This window comes from Lissotriton helveticus, chromosome 4_1 (genome assembly GCF_964261635.1).
Source record: "Lissotriton helveticus chromosome 4_1, aLisHel1.1, whole genome shotgun sequence".
NCBI lineage: Eukaryota > Metazoa > Chordata > Amphibia > Caudata > Salamandridae > Lissotriton > Lissotriton helveticus.
In genome coordinates this window covers 1,117,997,125-1,118,020,816 of record NC_136063.1, presented here as the reverse complement: position 1 = coordinate 1,118,020,816, position 23,692 = coordinate 1,117,997,125, and the positions used below count along the sequence as shown (strand labels likewise).

The following is a 23,692-nucleotide window of genomic DNA, read 5'->3' as shown; positions in this document are numbered from 1 at the left end:
CTGCATGATCACCCTTCTAGATCCAAGGCCATTTGCTGCAATATTGTACGGTCAAACCCACCTCTGCTAAAAGGCCTAGAACATTCTTCCTGTTTACTTAATAGACTTTGTTTTTCTACCCCTGCTGCCTGTCTTGAAGGCTCTTCACCTCGCAGTACAACGGCCGGGCTTGGCTCCGCCAGAAAATTTACAGAAACCGACCGGCCGGGGTTGGCTCCGACGGCCGGACTACAGCCCCCAGCATCCCTAGGGGGGCAGCGACGACGCCAGCAACCAGCGTGCCAGGAGGCGCATAAAGCACCGGCAGGGGCCGAGTTCCCCGTCTTTGTTTTTCTACCCCTGCTGCCTGTCTTGAAGGCTCTTCACCTCGCAGTACAGCGGCCGGGCTTGGCTCCGCCAGAAAATTTACAGAAACCGACCGGCCGGGCTTGGCTCCGCCGGCCGGACTACAGCCCCCAGCATCCCTAGGGGGGCAGCGACGACGCCAGCAACCAGCGCGCCAGGAGGCGCATAAAGCACCGGCATGGGCCGAGTTCCCCGTCTTTGTTTTTCTACCCCTGCTGCCTGTCTTGAAGGCTCTTCACCTCGCAGTACAGCGGCCGGGCTTGGCTCCGCCAGAAAATTTACAGAAACCGACCGGCCAGGCTTGGCTCCGCCGGCCGGACTACAGCCCCCAGCATCCCTAGGGGGGCAGCGACGACGCCAGCAACCAGCGCGCCAGGAGGCGCATAAAGCACCGGCAGGGGCAGAGTTCCCCGTCTTTGTTTTTCTACCCCTGCTGCCTGTCTTGAAGGCTCTTCACCTCGCAGTACAGCGGCCGGGCTTGGCTCCGCCAGAAAATTTACAGAAACCGACCGGCCGGGCTTGGCTCCGCCGGCCGGACTACAGCCCCCAGCATCCCTAGGGGGGCAGCGACGACGCCAGCAACCAGCGCGCCAGGAGGCGCATAAAGCACCGGCAGGTCCCTCGTCCCGCGAGGACGCGCGCGGGACGCACCGGACGAAGCCCGGACTAAGGGCGGACAGTCTAAGACAGTCCAAGACTGGCCACGACTGAACTGGACTAGGAATTTTGCCAATTTCTATCGCAAGGTATTTTTACATTGCTGAAACATTCTTAGACTTTGTTATTGCCTGCTTAGTGTGAAAGCGAGATTGTACTGCAACTGGAAGTGGGTCATTTGTATTGCATATATTTCCCTACTGTATGTAGCTCCTGACCATGTCTAAGCAAAAAACAGTTATTGCCCCCCCTAACACCATGGACAATTATTTAGTCCAGGTGGTGGCTAAAATAAATAACGAGCGAAGGTCTTCTTTGGGACTCAGCTCCACACCAATAGCCACCCAAATGGAGACCTCAGCTGTGAATCTATTGGATCTGGATCCAACGAGTGAAGCTGTAGTACTTTCTCAACCCGACATTGATAGGCCTCTGCTAAATGCTTCTACCAACTCAAACCTAGATATAATAGTGGAGGATGTCCTAGATGACCTGCACCAAGATCTAGAACTAGTTGAGGAAGATTTCTCCCCACCAGCGCCTGTACTAGCGCCGAGAAAAGCCAGAGGGGCCACCAAGTCCCAACCGAAAAGGGGAGGACTGCGCTCTAGCAGGAAAAGACCAGCATCTCCTGTGAGTAAAAGCGTCATAGAAGACGCAGGGAGAGAAGATAATGGTAGTATGGTATGGGATGATGCCAATATAAAAAAACCCATGGGTATGTTGGACTCAAAATTAAGTTGGATTATTAAACCTTTGTTATCTAAGATCGACCACCTCACTGATAAAGTTAATAAACTCGAGAGCCTCCTGAAAAGCACCAATGATAACGTGGGGGATATACCAAATTTGGTTGTAAGCAAGATTGAGCAAAAACAAATTATGAGAAATCCACCAGGGGAGGGAGTAGAGTCAATAGCTTCAATTCATCCCTCCACACCAAAATTAGGACTATGTAAAAACACCCCTCTAGTCGATGGTCCCACAGCAAGACCAGTGAGGATTGAAGAATCTGGTCTAGGATTAGAGGCAGGCCCGGTTGAACTAATTGTAGAAGCCTCTCCTCTGATCCTGGTTCTTGCCAATGTTCCACCCCTGAAAACAGGCGAGACTGAATTTCCCCAATCTTTATTAAATAAAGCATTGCTCTGGTTGAGTAACAACATGCATATCTCTCCTAGGGGCAAACAAAAGCTATCAGAGGATCTGTCATCAGCGAGAAGAGTGAAGTGGATAGGGAGTAGCCCCAAGAAATTTGTGGGCGAGACTGTGTGGTACTGAACCTCAAAGGCCCTGAAGTACTACCTGAAATCCTATCTAACCTATTCCCCCCCCCCAACGTAGAACAGCAGAACTAATTCCACTCACACTGGACTTCTTCTATAGTAGAAGAGGTCTTGTAGCAAACCCAAGTGTATTAAGGACCAAGTGGTCAGTTGTGGGTAGCAGAAGGGCGAAGAGCAGGCCAACTAGTGACTGGGGGTTGAGTTTGTAAAATAGATATTCTGCTTTATCAAATTTAAATAAGTGTGATTGACTCGTAGGGTCAAAAAATGTGTTAGGTAACACACAGGGGACGTCAACAGACTTAACTGCTGTCAATATGGTGTGCAGACAAAGTAACACACAGGTAATAAGATGCTGGGAATCCCTAGTTTTTAATGTAAGGGGGTGGATAATGTTTTACATGATAGAGATAGAAATCATGAACAAGTAAGAAGCGATGGTCGGTTGACTGAACAGGATCTATCAGACCCAACAGATACTTCCGTAGCAACTCTGGAGGCTGGAATAACCCCAATAGCCGAGCCTGCAGAAAATGATACAGGGTTGGACCAGGTAGGGTCAAATTTGGGTAAACCCAATCTGACCTTTATGTCATGGAATATCGCGGGTATAGCGAACAAAATCGCAACCCCAGAATGGTGCGATTTTTTATCGATCTCTATGATATCATTCTTTTACAAGAAACTTGGTCTTTAAGTCCAGTTTTTCGGCAGGGGTATATAAACTTTTATATTCCAGCAACAAAAAATCGAACAGGTCGCCCTTCAGGAGGCCTGCTGATCTGGTTGCGCCAGTCGTTGAACTGTAGAATACGACAAAGATCACTACCAACTAATGATATCTTAGCACTTAATATTAGATGGGAAAACGGCCAAGAGGTTGCTCTTTTCAACATATATGCCAGGGGGGTTGGGGGTGCGAAATCCTCAGAAGTAGTATCGGCCCTAGAACAGGAGTTAGAGCTGATACCCCTGGAATTACATATCATCGTAGGGGGAGACATTAATTCTACCTTTGAACCCTTGGGTGAGGAGGATAGGATTCTGTCTGAGGAGGAGGATAGTAAGTGGGGAATACCCCAGCTCGAGGTGCCTGTCATTAAAAAATGGAGTGCTGTGGCCATCCAAGTGAAGAGTCTCTGCCTGGCAAAAGGTTTAAGAGCGGCTAATGGGCGCACGCCCTCTGACCGCAATGGAAACAGCACATTTGATAACGGTCGGGCGTCCAGTAGAATAGACTATTTTTTAGTCGATGTGAGGGACTGGAGTAAACTGATAGACATGGCCGTCGAAATAAGAATGGAAAGTGATCACAACCCCTTGTGCATGGCTTTTCATCCATATCAGGGGGTTGTGGGGCATAGTACCAAGGTGGAGCGGGTGACCCAGGACATAGTCTGCTCAAACAACCAGCGTAACCTGAAATGGAGAAGGCTGATAGAAGATGTAGGGAAGTTAGATGACCTCAAGAGAGCAGTGGTAGAGGAAATAAACAATATTAAACCTCATATTGGGAAGCCAAATTTCCAAGACCACATGATAGAGGCCCACACAAAATTTTTCCGCAGACTGCAAGGTTTCTTCCAAAAAACGGTAGACCAAAGCAAGGGTAAAAAATACCCACCAAAACAGGGATGGTACGACAAAAGCTGCAGATTGGCACGACAAAATTTGAGTAGTGAGCTAAAGAGGGATAATCCTGATGCAGTTAGGAAGGCGAGGGATATATACAGACTAACCCAAAAACAAGCCAAGAGAAGGTGGGACGAGGAATGTTGGTGCGAGCTGAAACATGCTTGTGCAGCTAAAGATTCCAAGCTATTTTGGTCCACGGTAAAATGGGATAGGGGAGGAATAGCTGCCAAACCACAAAATCATGTTGCCAAAAGCAAATGGATTGAGTTTTTTAAGCCACAATATGCCCGTAGCCCAACGCAAGTCATTGATATTCCCCCACCAACAGTTCACTTTAAACACAATGTATTTAACGCAAATGATGTAAACATTGCTCTGGACTGTGTAACGGGGGGGGAAGGGCTCCGGGTATGGACGGCATTCCGGCAGATCTGTTCCTAAGTGACCGGAACTCATGGTGCATGTATTTTTCATGGCTGGCTAATGCAGTGGCTATGGGAGGGGAAGTGCCTCCCTCTTGGAAGGGAGCTGAAATCATTCCTATATTCAAAAAAGGCGATAAATCCCTTCCCAACAATTACAGACCCATCAGCCTCATAGACACAGCACAGAAACTGATGGGCCGATTAGTACAGAACAAGCTGCAAACATGGATAGAGGAAAACAACATCTTGTCGCCATACCAAGCGGGGTTCCGCCCCTTGACTAGTTGCATAGACCAGGCCTTCTATTTCATTGCCATTTATTGGAGAAACGTAATATTGAAAAATGGCACCCTCTACGCCGTCTTTGTGGACTTAAAAGCAGCCTTCGACCTAGTCCCAAGAGAAAAGCTGTGGAGGACTTTGGCTGAAGCAGGTATAAGTCCAGATCTCCTCACTCTTCTTGTGCGCCTGCATGAAAATAATTATGCCAAAATCAGGTGGGGGCGCAGGGAGAAGTGACTGAGCCATTTCCTGTGGAGCAGGGGGTGCGACAAGGGTGTGTTCTGGCCCCAACACTATTCTCCATCTATATTAATGGCATTGTGGACTACTTGAAAAAATCTCCAAGTGATGCTCCAATTATAGCAGGCTCACATGTTCCCGTCCTCATGTTTGCGGATGATACGCTTATACTTTCAGGCACACCGAGCGGTCTCCAAAAGGCTGTCAATGCATTTGGCGAATTCTGTGATACCCGGGGCCTTGAGCTGAACACAACTAAGACAAAATGTATGTGTTTGAACCGACAATCCACATTTAAAGGTGTAATTACGTATAAGGGTACTCCCCTTGAGAAAGTAGAGGCTTTTTCCTATTTAGGAATAATTTTCCAGGGCAATATGAAATGGAAATCACACATCAATACGGCAGTATTAAAGTTTAATCAGCTTGCAGGCGCAGTTGCACTTAAACATAGAACCTCGCTGACTAAACCAATAAACTGCGCCCTTGAAATATACAATATGAAAGTCTTGAGCGCCTGCTTGTACGGTTCTGAACTGTGGGGTTTTTCAAATTTAGCAGATCTGGGTCTAGCGGAAAATAGATTTTTGCGAGGGCTGGTAATGGCCCCGCAAAGCACACCTATAATCCCATTGAAACTGGACCTTGGTGGGAAAAGCATCGAGGATATAGCTCGTCTGCGGCCATTGTTGTATTGGAGGCGCCTGATGGTGACCCCAGAGCTAGCCCATTATGCTGCAGCATTGTCAGATGTTGTTAAGTTTGATTCCTTTCACTGCATTGTATGGCTGAAAGATCTGAGGGGTCTATTGGTAAAGTTAAAATTGGATCATCTTTGGGGCAACAGGGATGTGTCTTGCTTCCCGACAAAAGCAAAATTGAAAGAAATATACTGGGAGATGGTGTATTCCACAACCTATTGTGCTGGGCCAATAGCCAATTTGTCAGCCCGCTTTCTGGACATTAAAATGGTTCCATCCTGTGAAGCCTATTGGGACTTAATTGAAAGCCCGCATGACAGGAAGTTATATTTTCAATTTCGAGTTGCAACACTCCCAGTAAATGCTTTTAAGAGACATTGGTTCCCACCGAGGGATGAGCACTGTTATCACTGTAAAGAACAAACAGAGCATATCTCCCATTTGTTGTTTTGTTGCCCCTTATATACCAGTCCACGGCGGAAATGGCTACGACCAGTCTGTCTAAATATTGGCACTCGCAGCCAATCGACTGCTCTCAGAATATTAGAATCAGACTGTTCTCCACTGTTCGCGATCGCTGTAGCTAAATTTCTTGGCTGGGCTTGGGTGATCCGCACTCGCACTTTACTGGCTAATGCATCATAAGGAAATACGGTTACCATGGCTACATTGTTTTTTAATAACTTTTTTAAATTAACCATGTATTTTTATCAGTGTAGTGTATTCGACAGTCAACTGTTTAATATGTATTTTAATGTGATTGTTTTAGAGGTAGTATTTATTTGTATAGTGTTAGGGTGGAAATGCTTTTATGACAAATGTCGAATAAAGCTTTAATACTTGACTTTAATAAGCTTTTAAAAAAAAAAAAAAAAAAAAAAAAGCATTTACACCCTAGATACTGTTATGGCGCTGCTGATGAAGCAAAATACTCCTTGATCCTCCCATGTATGAGAGCTTCATAACATTTTCCACAACATTTTAACAAGTAGATCGTTTTTTTATGGAGAAAAAAAACGTACTGCTTGGGGCGTAACCACCTTATCTTTTATGGACCACCGTTACGGTATACACTGACACTTGGGACAAAGAAAAAGTGGGTCTTGATGCAAGGGATAGCTTCAAGGGTTACAGCCAGGCTGTGCCCTGGACCATTTACTTTTCTGTCGCTATACCTTAGCCTTGGGCTAGGCATTAATTGCTATAAGATTTTAACTCACTAAATTAAGATTAACATTTATACATATTTTCTTCTATGTAGATGATGCTATCTTGCGTGGTAGGACAACAATCAGACTCCTGCATTTATCATACTGATTAATGAAATAAAACTAAGAAAGAAAACTATTTTATTAGTGGAATTAAAATGAAAAATAGATTTTTGTTATTCTCCCTCTTCACAATGTCAGTTCCTGGGAGCACAGAAGGGTGAGGAAATGACATCAAATAACTACTTTGGAATGAACACAGATAGGGCGCACTAGAATTCCTCGAAACAGAAAGCAAGTGCTCTTACCTTTGCCTCATCACATTAGGAAAGGGCTTTGGTTATTTCAAAAATAGAACCTTTGTTGCGCTTTATCCAATTTGACTTCATTCAGCTTTAGTAGACGGGGCTCATATTCATTTAGACAGATTAAGTAACTACTTAGACATGAGCTCTGCTTTGTAATATCTTAAATTATATATCGGAGTCTGCAACCTATTAGGGACTCTCCACTGAGAGGGTTATCAACTACAGATTACTTGGCACCGTATTACACATTATCACTCTTTGTGCCCGGCGAACCTTTTTAAAAGGTGCGCTGGGCGCCAACAGTGATAATGCGCCCCATTATGGTGTATGCGCTGCTCCCAGGGAAACCGTGAGCTTGCGCTGCCATGGGGGCGGCGCATTTATGTGAAAAACCGGAGCAGCTGCTCTGTGTTTTCACAGTGAAGGCGGCACCCACCTTCACTTTCAAAGGGGATTAGAGATCAGTGACTGTACCTGCCTGCAAGGAGATGTCTTGGTGGGTCCATGGGACCCCCTTTACCCCCTGCAGAGGGCTGCTCTCAGGACGTGAACTAACAGTTCACCACCAATTAACCCCTTGGGCGCGGCTGCGATTCTGCGCCTGTGCGGCACATTCTGATCGCGGGTGCGGTCATGACGGCTGGGAGCCGTCATCAGCACACGAGCACTGTGTGCCATGACGGCTCCCGGCTGTCATCAGCATGGAAGGGGTTAAATGGCTCACTGTCAGTGAGCCTCCTGAGGGCTTCTTTGACTCTGCACCCGCGTCTGTAATATGGGGCGGGCGCAGAGTCAAAGGAATTCTTTCATTTGCATAGGGCAAGCCCCTATGCAAAGGAGGGAACACCCTCTGAAGGTAGCGCTGGTGCTTTAAGTGCGCCAGCGCCATCATTATTGGTATCATAGAAGGGGACGCACAAGTGTCTGCGCCCCTTTCTATAACACCAAAGTGCCCCGGGAGAGGGCAAACGCCTGTTGCCCCACGGGGCACCTTCTGTAATACAGCCCTTGATGTCCCTTAGTACCATGCTGTACTTAAATTAGATATGTATGAAGTAATAAAAATAATCTATTTACAAACAATTTTGTTACTCTAAATCCCCCAAAATTCCCACTGACTTGACTGCTGGTGCACCGAATAGACGTCTTCCTTATATTTTGCTTTTCTTCAGGTCCCAATAAAATTATTTTGTGGAATTAGCAAAATACAAAATGCCGGTGCTCTTGTTGCAGAACATAAATATCCAACTAGGACGTCACCCTGCATTCATTATGCGTCTGTAGGGAATTAACTCAGGAAAGAAATGTTCTCCTTAGACCAATGTTTCGTAACATGGGAGTTAACACAATTAGGGAGTGTGCACATGCTTGCTGGACAGGAGGGAACATTTAACTCATTGGATTTTTTTCATGGACTGAAACCCAATTATAGAGAATTTGATGAAGGAACAACAAGTCACATTGTCAGTCCATGAAGCACACCATTCTGTACCAATTAAGAGTAGCAATGAGCCCATCATAATCAAACCAGCACATACAGGAATAACAGAAATTGTTGCTTACTCATTCTACTTCAGCGTCCACATCTGACACCCCAAGACACTTGCCCCAAACTCTTGCATGTTTAGCCAGACAGTCCCTTGCCTCATAGACAGACTTTTCTGCTGTGCACACCAGTTGACCCCATGTCTCCATAATGCCAGCGATGGTGCCCTGGGGGGCCTTCCAATATGCAGCAGTATCTCTCTTAGCCACTATAAGAGCAGTTCCCAACAACGGTCCATCAGCCTTCCAGCCCCAACACCATCATCCACCCGAGGAGGATCAGCAATGGGGAGAGATACAGGGTCATGTCCAGTACATCTGATAATTCAGCCACCACCGCCTTCCAGTGACCGGTTATAACAGTACAGGACCACACCAAGTGAAAGAAGTCTGCTGGTGTATGGGAACAGCGAAAGCAGGTAGGGTCGTTCGCCAGGCCAGCATGAAACATTCTGATAGGAGTACATAGGTACAGTATATGTAATAGATCTGCACCAACCGAAGCCTGAATGAAATTGTGATCACTCTGGGGGCCATCAATTCATCGCGCCAGTCAGCATCTTCTAAAGGTCCTAGTCATTTCTCCCAACGGGCTCTGAAGGCGTCCAACGACCCTGGGGCATTAAGACTCAATGTACCTTAGAACTGGGACATCCCCCTCCCCCTCTGCTAGGGCCCTCATCAGTAACTGTAATTGTAGAGAATTTATCAACTTGCACATTTGAATAATTGTAGGGTCACATATATTAATTGGTATTAGGCTCCATCACTTGCAAGGTGCACCAAAAATAGTTGTTATTGCAAAAAGTAATACTATAAAATGAAAAAAGACACTTCTGTATTTGTTGAAACAACGCAGTTCGGGATTATTAAGGTTGATTTCACAGATATACTTCAAAATCAACATATAAACTTACATTGTCTCATCTTGAATTTATTTAGCCATGTAGAAGTATCCCAAATAATTATAGAATCTTGCTTCTTAATACTCGGTAAGATACGTCCATCACTCCCTGATGTGTTGTTAGACCACAATGATACACCCAATAAATGTCACAGACTGATAGACATTGCACAGTATTGTTGGGAAGACTGCCTTTTGCTCGCCTAAGACCAGAAGGGCCCATATACCGGGCTTGCTATTGTGGTGCTGCCCGCCGTTGACAAAAGTAACTGAAATAATCAACTGTGATAAAATAACCCTTTTTGCATGTCTCATCCCCATTTTGGGGAAAATTGTATTGCTGATTTTTATATTCTTCACGCAGGGCTGCTGCTGTCCAGTCCACTGGGTATGTGTTCTGGCCCCTAAAATATGTAACATTGACTAATCACCAATTGACATAGCAAACGGTCCTATTAGGCTATAGTATATGGTGTAGAAACTACGCACATGGCATGGAAAGTTAAATGTTACCAGTGACCTGCAGCACTTATTGTGCCATCCACTAATGTGACACAGGAAAACATGGCTTCAGGCCTATCACTGTAGCCCGACTGCTGCAGTTTAAACCTGCTGCCCAACCTGTTAAAGCAATTGTTTTCACAGAGGTACAACCATCCTTTGGAATATCAATTAGGCATCCCAATGTAGGCATTGTAGCACACAAGGTCGGGTTCATAGTATTTAAAAGTGGGGCATCTAGAAATGTAATGTTACCATGCCCCTAAAGTGACAAGTCCCCAAAAACTATTTTCACTCTGGAGAAGATATTAATTCTTCTATCTAAGGTTTCTAAGCACATCACAAAATAAATCAACTATTAATTTCACTTATTAAGTTCACATCAATGGTGAAATTTTAATTGTAAAAAAGATTTCCCTGCTTGAGCTCCTGGGGGCCAATCTGTATTAGCCCTACAGCAGTTTCCCAGCCAGTGCTTGACATTAACTAGGTGTGAAAACAGCTCCAAGAGCAGAGACAATGGTCAGGTTATGGAAAAGTTTTTTTCTTTCCCTTGCAGGCCGACCACTTAGGGTCGGCCTAGCACCTTCATTAAATTGTGACGAGGCAGTCCTTTCACAAGTAAATCGAAGGCAAGACCTGGGATGGCAAATCTTTGCTTCCCCAGCCTGGCTGCCTCCAAACCCAGTGAGAGAGAAATTACCCCATAACCAGTTTTGGGCACCCACAGAGAAGGGGGCTACTCATTTCTCTGGCACACTCTGGAGCATGGACTCTGCACAAGGAAGGAAGGAAGGGTTTTTACATCCTGGATTCCAGGAGGAAACGTAGTTGCAATAGGGAAAAAAGGAACTTCTGAAAAAGTGGGTGGAGTTGCTTCTAGGAATTTTTTATGACATTTTAGGAAGGAGCTAGGAATCATCCCATCCACTAACTAGTGTCATCCATAAATGCACCGCCCCAAGAAACCCTCCTCAGAACACTTTCTAGACCTGTGGAAGAACCAAAAAAGGACTGGATCTGCTGTTTGAGACCTGTGAAGAGATTTGAAGGGCTGCACATGTTCCCACCTCCACCCAGGACAAAGAAGTAAACTCTCTGTCAGTTCGCTGACCTCCTGTGTGGCTAGAGGGACAAAACAAGCAGCAAGAGGTCATTTTGACTAGTGCAACTGGAAGTGGACTGGACCCTGCTGGTGACCCTTTTTGCTGGAGTGAGTCTTGACCCGTACAAACTATCCCCGAGGTTCTAAGAGTTGTAATGATGTCCAAAAGGACTTATTAAGAAACCTTTGAAAAATGTGGACTTTGAAAAAGTTCGGACATCCAGACCTCCAGAGGACTATGACCAACCCTCCACGTCAACAAGCCCAAAGGACGACAACACTGAGCAAGACAACCAGATTGGACCTGCTTGGAGCATCTCCACAGTACCAAATCCATTTCACCAGCCCTCTGCGAGAAGATACTCAACCTCATGGACCTCATCGTCGGATACAGTCTGCAGGCTTATCCCTCTAGAGGATTCTGACTTCAATTTAAGAGGCTCATTCAAAAGGTAAAATATTTGACTGGGACGAACCTGCTTGGTGTATCTGACCTGCACTTCATCACAGTCTGTCAACCGCAAACAGTGACTGCTTTACTTTTTCTTGCCTCTTTTTCTCTTAAACCTTTAAAAATGCATAGCTCCGGTACCAGTAATTGGATTTGTGTCATTTTGTGCATCAAATCTTTTCTAATTTTATAAATTGGAGTAGGATATTTATGGTGTTTTTTTTTTACTTTTTAACTGTTTTGGTATGTTCTACACATTTTGTCGAAGTTAAGCCTGTCTGCTCTGTGCCATAGCTTCCAGAGGTTGAGCTCAGGTTTAAATCTTTGAAACCTTTGCCTGGACATAACAGGTGAGTGACTTTATTTGGGTTAGTGGTTAGAGCTAAGAAACTAAAGATGGAGGCCAGATTCACACATCCGGCGTTCCTGCAAGCTAAAAGATGTTTTACCATGCATTGGAAGTCTGCAACTGTATCACAGATTTCTCCTATGGGTAATCTGCCCTTCTGAAATTAGCTGAAGCCGAGAGCACCGTTCTCCATGAGAAGTTCTCCAAGGAAGGGAATAGTGTGCATGTCGATTACTTGGCTATGTTTCTGATCACTCTGTTAGGAAAGAATTGCGATTAACCCCCTTGAACAATTACACACTTAGGCACTTCAATGACTGCTGCAATATATAGGAGGCACCGCAACACAGCTGAGTGTTAACTTGCATGAACTTAGGAAGGGCAATATACTACTGTGTGACTGACATGACAGTCAATGAAGAATGGCTTCCACCCCAGCTCTACACTGCATGCTCCAAACACTCTGGCATGCTTGTTTTTATTCTAAAACCCCATAAAAACATTTAAAAGCATAAGAAAGAACCATTACCTTGTCAGCTCCAACTGCAGTGTGTTAGGGTCTGGTATAAAAAATCGTACCCGGAAAAGCACAGAACAGGGAAAGCCGCCTACAATGGGTTTTCAGAAGATCAAGTCAGTTTTGAAAATATAATGATTGTATAAGCATACAGAAACGTTGCACATAAGAACAAAGAAAAAGTTTATAAACATACAGTATTACAAGTGACTCCTGCAACATTTGTTAATTGATATTTAAGGGTTTAGGAAGAAAGATCGCTCCTATGATCCAATGTTTTTAAGACTGTAGTATTAACTAGGATAACCAAAACAAGACTGTTGAATTGATACACATGGGATTATTTCTATTCAGTTTATCATATTTATCCACCAATCTAGGGCCAATAAATATTTCTTTTTTTTTAAATTTCTTTTTATTAATGAAAAACAAACAAAAATCAGCACAGATGCACAAGATGTATTTAGACATTATACGTAGGAGAAGTTTGCACAATTACATTTGGTAAGTTAGAATTGCAATCAAGTATATCTCTAGGACACGGTTTTAACAAATCAAGGTGTGGCCCGGTCATCTAGGTCAATTCTACGAGGCGGAGTACAAATCTCTCCACGGTGTGTGTTCCAGGCCTTCCAAATTAGCGACCACTTCTTCGGGCACCCTCTTGCAACATAGACAGTCTTTTCCCTGAACATGCACCAGTCCATGCTTTTCTCCCAGTCCTTGAGGGTGGGGGCTGGGTGGCACTCCATTGTTGAGCTATATTTCTTTTCGCCACCATTAGCCCCAATGTCACCCAGGTCCTGCCCATCCTTCCCACATCCGTAGGTTCCCACACATTCAATAAGCATCTCTTCGCCTCAAGGCGTATGTCTAGCCTCAATACTTTGCTCATAACCGTGTGGATTTATCGGCAGTATCTCCGAATTAGATCACACTCCCATATTATATGCATGAATGTTCCCTCAGATCCGCACTGACGTCTGCACGCACCCCCCTCATCCCTCCGCATTCGGACCAGACAGGGCCCAGTGACATACACTCTGTGGAGAATTTTAAGCTGGACAAGTCTCAACCTGGCCGATATGGCCACTTCCTTCGGGGAGGATAAGGCCTCCTGCCACTCCATGTCATCTAGCTTGAGACCGTCTCTCTCCCACTTTGCCCGGAGTCCCTGTAGGGGTTCAACTACGTTATTAATGAACTTTTTATAGGTGAGGGATATTGTTTTAACTGGCAGGTAGCCGTCAAGCAGTCTGTCCTCGAGTGCAGTATATTCTGGGAGTGAGGAGCCTGAGGGGATGTGCGCTTGCAATGCATGGCAGACCTGAAGATATCGAAAATGTTCTGTGGTTGCTAGCTCATATTTCTGTTGTAAAAAAGAAATGGACACCACTTCCCCCTTAACCCATAAATCCCCAATGGTTGAGATCCCAATAAGGTCCCATTTGTCGAATCCCTTCGACTGCCAAAGATCACCTAGGATCTCGGAGTCCCGGGGCGGCGTGTCTGCCTTCAGTTTCCGTTCCCAACCCAGCGGTATGCCAGACTCGCATTGAATGCTTCGTCGGCCCGGTCACTGGGAAGCGTGTTGGTACAGAACTCTGTATTAATTCCCCCCCTGGGAGCACCCATCAATCCATTGCATAGCCCGGGTCATCTAGTCTTCGGTATGTACAGTGATTGATAGCCGCAAGATGTGCCGCCGATAGTATTTTCTGAGGTCGGGGAGACCGATACCACCATCGTACCAGCTAAGGGTAAGTTTGTGGAGTGCTATCCTTGCCTTCCCATCCCATAACAGATCCCTCTGCATGCCCTCGATTTCTTCGAAGTAGCTAGCGGGTATCGGATCTAGGAAGTTCTGTAGCACAAACAGAAAGCGAGACAGAGACATTATCTTGAAGAGTGCTGCTGTTCCCAATAGCGAGAGAGGAAGTACCCTCCACCCTGCAGCGTCTTGCTTCAATCTTTGTAGGGGTGGGATCAAGTTATGGTCATAACGGAGCTGGGGGTCAGACGTCACGTATGTACCCAGATATTTAAAGCTTCCGTGGTGACTTGGAGTTGGTAGTCTCTTGGGATAGCGGGCAGTCCCTATTCAGTACAAGTAGAAGGGATTTGATCCAATTATTGGAGTAGCCAGAGAATCTCCAGAAAATTGTGAATATATCCAATACTGCAATCAACAACTACTTTGGGCAGCTAAATTTAATAGGATATCGTCCGCATACAGTGATAAGCGGATATGACGGAGCCCACCTCAATCCACGTATGACCGGATCTCTCCGGATCTATGCCACCAGGGGTTCAAGCCCTAGTAAAAGAGAAGAGGGGAAAGGCGACACCCTTGTCTAGTGCCACATCCTAGCTCGAAGAGCGTAGATTTTCTATTGTTCACCACGACCTGCGCCAAGGGTTTGCTATAGAGAAGCCTGATCCACAGGGTAAATCCCGCCCCGAATCCCATCTTCAGTTCCCTGTGCTCCCTGCTCTCTGAAAACATAGGCCTCAGTCGAGGGGCCAGTTTGTCTGGTGCGAGTTTGTACAGTTCGATTGGAAGGTCATTGGGGCCCGATGCCTTGCCCGCCTGAAGGCACCGAATCGCCGCCGCAATTTCATCATTAGTGAAGTCACTGTCCAAGAGTTCTCGCTGTTCAGGCGGTAGGAGGGGAGGACAATATCCCTAAGTAGTGATTGGGAATCTTCTTCCGAGTGTTGGGTGTGTGTTTCGTATATGCAATTATAATGAGCTGTAAACGTGTTAGCTATAGCTTGTGGATCTGTGAGGGACTGACCGTCCTTATTGATTATTTCCGGCACCAGTCTAGATGCCATCTCCTTTTTGTCCAACCACGCCAGGAGTTTCCCTGCTTAATCACCCAGGTCATACTCCCTGCCCGCAGACTCCCTCACAAAAGTTTTAGCTCTCTCCGTGGCTATCGCTTTATATTTGTCCCTTTTAAGCTGCAAGGCGTGTGTCTTTTCCGGTGTCACCCCCACCTCCAATCCTCTTTCGAGCCCGAGCACTACACTCTCAACCTCCATCAGATCTTTCATTCTATCTTTCCTCTTACCCGCCATTAGGAGGAAAGCCTGCCCTCGGATCACTGTTTTAAATGCTTCCCACAACGTCTGGGAGGAGTCAACCGTGCTTTCATTTTCTTGGAAATAGTGATCTATCGCCGATATTAGGGCCTTGCGTGTTGCAGGGCCTTGGAGGTGCCATGGGTTGATAGGGACCACTCTCCCACCCCCCCCCCGCCACAGCGCTACATGTGTCCAGACAGGGGAGTGATCCGAAATACCTCTTGCCAGATGTCTTATTTCACGGATAGATGTGAGTTGTGTGGAGGGGACGATGACATAGTCAATTCGTGAGAAACTATTATGTGCCCCGGAATAGAATGTGTGTTGGACACCGTCCGGGTGAAATGCTCTCCAGGCATCGGCCAAACCAAGTGCCTCCAGAAAGTCTGGTAGCCATCTCGCACCCGTACCAGAGACACGTGGAGGATGCCTATCTAACATTCCAGAGACCACGGAGTTAAAATCTCCCCCCATCAGCAGCAAACTTTCCGGCAGTGAGAGTAGCACCGTCCCAAGATCCTTGAATGTGCGAGCCTGCAGGTCAGGCGGAACATAGATTGACAAGCAGGTGACTGGGGGCCCCTCCCACTGTCCCATTATGCCTATGTAGTGCCCAAGATTGTCTGTCCAGGTTGAATAGATCATAAAGGGAAAGGAATTACGCACCATTATACCCACCCCACGAGAACCGGTAGTGAAACCCGCATGTGCTACTAGTTTGTACCCCCATCTGTTTAGAGCCTTGCAAGAATTGCCCACCAGATGGGTCTCCTGAAGAAGCTTATTTTATAAACAAATGGAATCCACAAGTGGGTGTGGGTGGTCCCTACAATGGTGGGGAGCACGTAGTGTTCTTTAAATACCCCTCACACACCAAAAGGGCCCTTGGTGTCATGCTTCATCATTGGGGTCTTCGCACCCCTCTACGGGATGCAGCGTGCTGCTACCTACGTCTACGCGGGAGCACATTTTGCAATGACTATGTGAGGTGTGTGTGATGTTATTTGTAATAGTGAGTGAGTGGTAGGGTTTGAAGTGATTTTAGTGATTGTTAAAAAGTACCTGGCACTTGGGGTAGACTCCAAAAAATGTTTTAATCGCCCCCGGGCTGGTACTGTTAAAAGGGTGTATTTAGAGGTTCGTATGTAATGCTATGAACATCACCTCTTGTGTGCGTCAACATGTTTTGGAGTGGAACTCCTTCTTCAGGATGGGGTGCACAAATCCCCACCTTACTCACATTTTCCTACACGAAGTCTGTACTTTACAGAGAAGTGAAAATTTGAATAATGGCTAATATTTCCCTAAAACAATTGTTAAGAAGGTTTCTGCGATTAGCGAACTTGTTGTCACAATATGGTGTGCCTCATGAGCCTCCTAAAGTTGGGGGATTATCATGCCAATCTGCATCGATTGCGAGGGAAAAATCTATGCCTTGCTGCCCCAACGCGGCTCCGCTGTGTTTACATTCCAGCTCGAAACCTTAAGATTGCAGTTCTCGTGCATGTGTATTCAGGTAGTCCACAGCCATCATCCCCTCCACTTATCAACATTTTCTTGTGCTGATTCAAAACAAACAAAACAAACAACATTACCTCGAAACCAACAGCCCTCCTCCCTGCCCCCCTGCTCTTTGGGCTCCAAACTGCCCCGACTTCTAACTCGCAGAGTGCCTGTCGCCCAACTGAAAACTAAAAGTAGTAATGTGGGTGTGAAAGAGCTGCTCCCTCCCCCAAAACATGCAAATAACGTCTCTACTGCTCTTCAAGGTGAGAAGTCCCAAATTTCTGTGCCTCATCAATTACAGAATAATCCTTCAAAACAGCGTCCCCCCACAACCTGATACCTGCGGCCCCCGTCGACACCCGGAGCCATAGTATTGCATCAAAAGGTGAATAGATCCCTGTCTGCCAGCTATGTTATGTCAAGCATAGCGCTCTAGTCCGTAGAGCCGGGGTCTCGCTCCCTGACCCCCTGCTGAGTCTCAAGCCAGTCTGATGCCGATTCCGGGGTATCGAAAAACCATGCTTTACCATCTTTCTCCACCCGTAGCCGCGCGGGGAACAGCATGGCGTATTTCCATCCTCTGTCTCTAAGTGTCCTCTTTACCTCCAGGAAGGATCTGCGTTGCCGCTGGACTGCCTGCGTAAAATCTGGAAAAAAGGAGACCGTGGCATTTTCGTACTTGAGTGGTGGGCTTGTCCTAGCGTTCTGGAGGATCACGTCTCTGTCGCGGTAGTTCAACACTCGTGCAAGCATTGGCCGTGGGGGAGCTACGGGCTTTGGCCATCCCCTAGGGACCCTGTACGCCCTTTCCACCATAAATAATTTTGACAGGCCTTTGGGCTGTAGGTGGGTGAGTATGAGGTCTTCAACGAACAGGTCAGGGGCCTGCCCCTCCGCGCGCTCCGGCACCCCCAAAATGCGCACATTATTGCGACGGGTGCGTCCCTCGTAGTCGTCGAGTTTACCTTCAGCGAACTTGCGAAAGGTTTGTAACTCACGTATCTCGATCTGCAACTGGGAGGCGTCGTCTACTAGGCTCGTAGCAGTGATCTCCAGTTGCGTGACCTTTTCGTTTATCTTTAACAGGTCTACTCGTATCAATGTGACATCTGTGGATAACATGTCCATACTCTGCTCAAGGGATGACCTCACGCCAGAAATGGCCTCCATGACGTCCCTGAGCAAGAGTTCCTTGGGGTTATCTTCAGTTCCGCTGGCCGTCTTGTCTTTGGTCTGCTGGTCGTGTGGTGAGGCCTTTGGGCAAGTGTAGCGGTCCAATTTGTTCTGCTGAACCAGTCTTGAACCCTTTGAGCCTGACATATCAGTTGGGAACAGTGCCGCCCCAGATGTTGACACAGCCAGTCTCCATCTCGATCGCCGGCCCCTCTTAGCAGTAATTCACCAGCAGGTAGCCTGAGCCCTCTCTCGCACCCCTTAGACCAGCAGTTTCAAGGCAGTGGGGCCCCACCCGCCAATCACAACGTGTTGGCATTATCAGTTCAGCCAGGCCAGCAGTCTGCACTTGCAGGCATCTCTGCGCTCTTGATTCTGGCCACGGATTGGAATAGGCTTCTGGGGCTCCTTCAATTTTCACATTCGCTCATAAGCACTTCTCCCAGCTCCATTGTGTGCTTTGAAGATCTCTCCAACACCCCTGCTGATTGGGAGCACCTCTGCAGCTTTAAGTGGTCACGGAGACCGGGTGCTAGGTTGGGGATACTTGCCCGGATGGGCCGATTTGGCCATATGTCACCAGCATTGAAGTGAACAGCGCTAGGCTTATGGGCAGCACTGCCGTGTGAAAGGGCAGGTGTGCGCCGCGGTCGTGAGCGGAGCCCAAACGACGAGGCCAACCCCGTAGTGCAAGCCCCTACGCATGGCGCCGCCATGCGTAGTCACGTCGTCGGCTGCCTCTTCAACTTCACTGCCCGGCTGCAAAGCTTGCGGAGGCCGCCGGCAGACTTCGCCGTATCTCTGGATTGTTTGGGAGCACGGCCGCAAGGAAGGCAGCGGCGGACACAGCTGAGGTTCCGGTGCAAGATTTTATGCAGTGAGACCGATTAATGTGACGGATTGTTATGGCGAAGGGGGTTTGTGGACGGAGCTCGTCTACCCAGCAGCCGCCATGGATTGCTGCTTAACCACGCCCCCATGAACATTTCTTAAAGCAATGTGAATAACAACTCTTTGGAGAACTGTACCACAAACACAGAGATTTTCTTTAAGTCATAACTAACAGGATTACTGTGATTATGTTCAGGGAGGGACAGGAAATCAAGAAGACCAGCAGAAGTAGGGTCATAAAGTCTCTTAAGGATATACACAGATTATATACAGTACACCAAGTAATATACATATATTAAGCTCTGTTGTGTGATTTCCAACCATATTACAAACAAACATTGAAATAGAAGATTGTAGGAATCCTGAAACCCATCCTTACCATTCTATGCAAGTAGTATTACAGAAAATGAAAGCAAAAGAACAACAACCACCATCTTTTAATGACACTGATGTTAGTAAGAACTCTTCAAGATTCGGACATCTACTGTGTTCTCAAAAACTGTTGATCACCCAAGGAGAAACCGATATTTATATTTTCTTTCTTTTTGTTTGCATTGTGCGACCAGGATTTTTCATAACAAGAATACACATTAAAAAGTACAACTAAAACACTAATATTGGGATGCTGAGAATGGAAAAGAAAGGGGAGGGGGGGAGAGTTGCTGCTTCTCTGAAAGCGGGTGGTCTCTCAAGAGAGATGGAAAGTCCAAAAAGTCCCTCTGTGACACTTTGCAGATCGTTTTTGGTGTCCTACATTCAATCTGTCATGACCACCTTGAATGAGACTTTGAAGTAGTGGACTTTAATCAGGACTGTTCCATTTTTCCCTCCTTTTCGTTACAGTGGATTTCGTTTTTTAAAGAAGATGGTCACTCCTTTTGATACATCTCTGCAACAATCTGATAGGAGAAAGAATGTTCGTTCTTTTTCTTTTTTCTTCTGCATGTATAAGACTTTCCAGACACCTTAACTTCGGACACTTTCATTTGAGATAGGACGGTAACAAGCGTGCATTTGATTAGACCTGTGGGTTGCCACATGGGCATCTGGTAGATAGATATCCTTGACCTCACTGATCAGTTACAGGTTGAACCAGGCAAGTGAGAACCATCTTCTTTCTTCTCTATTTTCCAGTATGGTCAAGTAGTTCATCAATGTGGGTCAATCTTCAGACATTACAATTCAGGGTGAATGTGTTGTAGTTTCTGCTTTCTTTTCTTCTCTTAATTTCCATGCTTCACACACACTGTTTATAATTGATATTTTATGTATGATGGGGCGGCATGCCGTGTGATGGGAAGGAAAGATAAATCAGCCCTAGGTGTCCTGCTTCCGGTTTGCTTTAGTGGTGATGAGCTGGCTGCACTGCTGGAAGTTCAGACCAGCAAACAATAACTACATTGTCTTTATGAATGTTACTTCTCTTTAGGGAGTAGTGCATGGCCGTCCTGCTAGCTCTGAGACTAATGGCTTCATTGACACACGCTGCTTTCAGGGCACCTGATGGAGTTGAGATAGGACATGTTGCAGCTTTGTCCAGAACTTGCTTAGTGTTCTTCTGACTGTCTAGGCCCCAGAGTATTGCTCCATAGGTTGTTAAGGTAGCTATTGACCATTTCTTAAAATAACCCACTCTATAAACTGTCACTTTTACAGATACTCCACTTTGCTTGGGTTGGTTAAAAATGTCAGCCTGTTTTATGGTTGAGCTATAGTGATGGGACACAGGAGACGGTGGGGAAGAGTGTATTTCAGCCTTTACTGCACGTGAAGGGAGGCATTCATGATATTATACAGGTTTATATTAGGCATGTGTATACCTCCACTGGATAGCACTGAAATGCTGTGGTCATCAGAGGATATAGGCAGGGATGAATCAAGAGATACTGACAAGATGTAAAGAATGCACACATCAAACTGATTCAATCTGATTATCTGTACCACGCATACCCCCAAACTATGCATGATACACAGTGGGCACTCGGGTATACCCCCCTAAACACAGGATGGATGAAGTAGTCTTTTTCCATTAGAATCGAGTTCTACTATATTGCAACTCTTATATGCACAAAGATCACTGAAATGTGTGCCTGTCCCTCGACTAAGCTCGGTCTGCTTGGTTTTTACACTTAATTAATGGAAGCAAACTAAGAGCATATGTTTAAGAAATTGGCTCCTGTAATGGGCAAACACTGTCTAGCCTTTGTCTTGGAATTTAACCACTGGTCAGAGAGGAAGACTGTCATCTTGAAATGGATTACAGCTGAAAGGGCAACCCTGAGAGAACAGATTCCACAGTCTGGTGGATCAGACGCAGCTCCGGCATGGGATGCAATTCTAGTGGCCCGTGCCAGAAATATAAATGTTAGATCTCCGTGAATATTTATCATATTGGAGGCTAAGTGGAGGCATAAGTCGAGGCTATCATTATTTTGCTTTTATTCTTGACCTTTCAAAAAATGAACTTATCTGTTCCCACTTGTGTTTCTTTCTGGAAGGGTGCATTTTTACGTGTATTTGACAGTAGCATCTTTTTTACTTTCCTTTTAACGCAAAGAAATAGATAATGAACATAAAAAGTAACCACATAAAAATCTTATTGAAAAATCTTTACACACATTTTTTGGAGACCACTGACTATCAGATGTGCAAACAGCATGCGCATCCTGCAAGTTGCGGGACATCAGCCAGTCCTACGCTTTTAATGCCAGAAGCACGTTAGCCAGGGACAGGATCTAGAACTTTTCCCTTTGAAAGCATTAGTTCAAGGCCATAATAGGCTCGGATGAAGACTGCTATCCTTCTTGGCCACCAGAAACTACGGAGTAGTACCCGTGCCCAATTTCCTGCTGTGGGATGAAATCTACTGCCCTTTCAGAAGCAGGGCAGCCACTTCTTGCTGCATAATTCAAAGGTGAGTCTCGAAATGAAAGGATTGAAAGGGAGGGACCTGGGGAGATTCCTGTTAGATGGGAACGGCATACCGCTTTCTATTAGTAGAAAAACCCACTGGTCTGATGTAATGGCCCTCCATGCCTGCAGACAAGACGACATCTTTACTCCAACTGGCTGTCCAAGATTTATGTAAGAGGGAGCTAGAGAGGCTTTGAGAAAAGGAAGAGGGTTTCTAGGCTTGTCTGCCCATTCCTTTAACTCTACCCCGTTCCTGTCACAGACATGAGTTCAGCAGTTGACAGGCTGGTAGGGCGGTGTCTGGTGAAAGGCAAACCACTTGGGGAAGACACACAACGTAAAATACTGTATGTAGTCTCGTACTGGCCACTGCAGCCTCAAAGATTGGGCAGTAGTCCTACTCGCCTTGAACCTGTCCAAGACTGAGTCAGCGTTGTCTCGAAACAGGTGAACCTTGTAAAAACTGTCAAATGGCATGTCCATAAGACTCACTTTCACACAACTGGAGAAGCATGCGGGCCTCCTCGATGCTATGGAAGAATCCATGGCTCTGGACATATAGTGTACTCTGCCCAGCACTACCTTGATGATATGCCCAGGAGTTTTCAGTCCATCCATCACCACCATCACAAAATGGTCTTTCAGGTGATCCAGTAAACATGATACCACCATATGTACACATGTGGCGTTCATGGATCTCAAGACGAAGCTACCAACAAAGAAGCTTTTCAAAACCATCTTCAATCTTTTTCTGTCTGGGGGGGGCACAGGGAAAGCACCTGGTTGCTCCTTGATACATTGCGAGATCCACACCACCAGATTTCGGCTGAGGAATGTGGTAAGAGCAAGACAGGATCCCTGGAGCCAGCCAATAATCCATGGCAAGGAGTCATTTCATGGCTCAAGAGAGACTTTGGCCCGGCCGACTTAATGGGTGAAGTAAGACCTCATTAAATGGTAGAAGCATTTCCGATGCTGATGAAGTGGGCTGCAGGACCTCTGTAAATATGTTAGATCGGATCTTGACTGGTTATATGGGAAGTTCCAATACTTCTGCTGCCTCCCATAAGACATACAAAAAGAAAATCACTTTCAGTGGGGCAGGCCCTGCAAGACACTCCAGTTCCATCTCAGGGGGTGTGTTCAGCCAACAAGCATTCTGCAAAGTCAGGAAATCAGCAGTCTGAAGATGGAAGGGGCAGCAAACTGGCTGACCAGCCACTATCATCATCACTATGAGGCTCTGCTTCAAGCATCTAGAAGTGATCTGAATCCGATTTAAAAATATTGTTTGAAGTTTACAGATAGAGTGGGCACAGTGTGGGTCCAGGGTGAGATTCTACTCTGTACCAGGCCTCTCCTGCTGGCTTCTGGACCTCACTCTGCATGCGACCTGCCACAGACATACATGGCAGTGCTTGAGTAGGTACGGGAGCCGGTGGCTGCGGTACTGGAGATGGCATCTATATCAGCCCTGTTGGTGAGGGTTTTAAGGCCAGAACGGTTCCAGCTGATGGCAGAGGCATACCATGATGGTGCAGAGGTCAGGTTGTGCCACGTAGGTGGTCCTACGATGCACAGAAGCAAAACAAAGTTAACTGATGCTTACCAGAACAATGATGGCCTGGAGGTACTGTGCCAGATTGGCGTCAGAATCTCT

The 23,692-nt window shown here is 46.2% G+C and overlaps 1 protein-coding gene across 5 annotated transcripts in view; it reads right to left on the bottom strand.

Annotated features, from left to right (window-relative positions):
* The window catches only part of PTPN3 (protein tyrosine phosphatase non-receptor type 3), a 1,880,479-nt gene that overhangs the window by 1,363,635 nt on the left and 493,152 nt on the right, over nucleotides 1–23,692 (bottom strand). For all 5 annotated transcript variants that reach the window (XM_078687727.1, XM_078687724.1, XM_078687726.1 and 2 more), the window contains one exon: nucleotides 12,472–12,550. In XM_078687727.1, coding sequence (XP_078543853.1) covers nucleotides 12,472–12,550 — 79 coding nt within the window. The remainder of the gene's footprint in view (nucleotides 1–12,471; nucleotides 12,551–23,692) is intronic.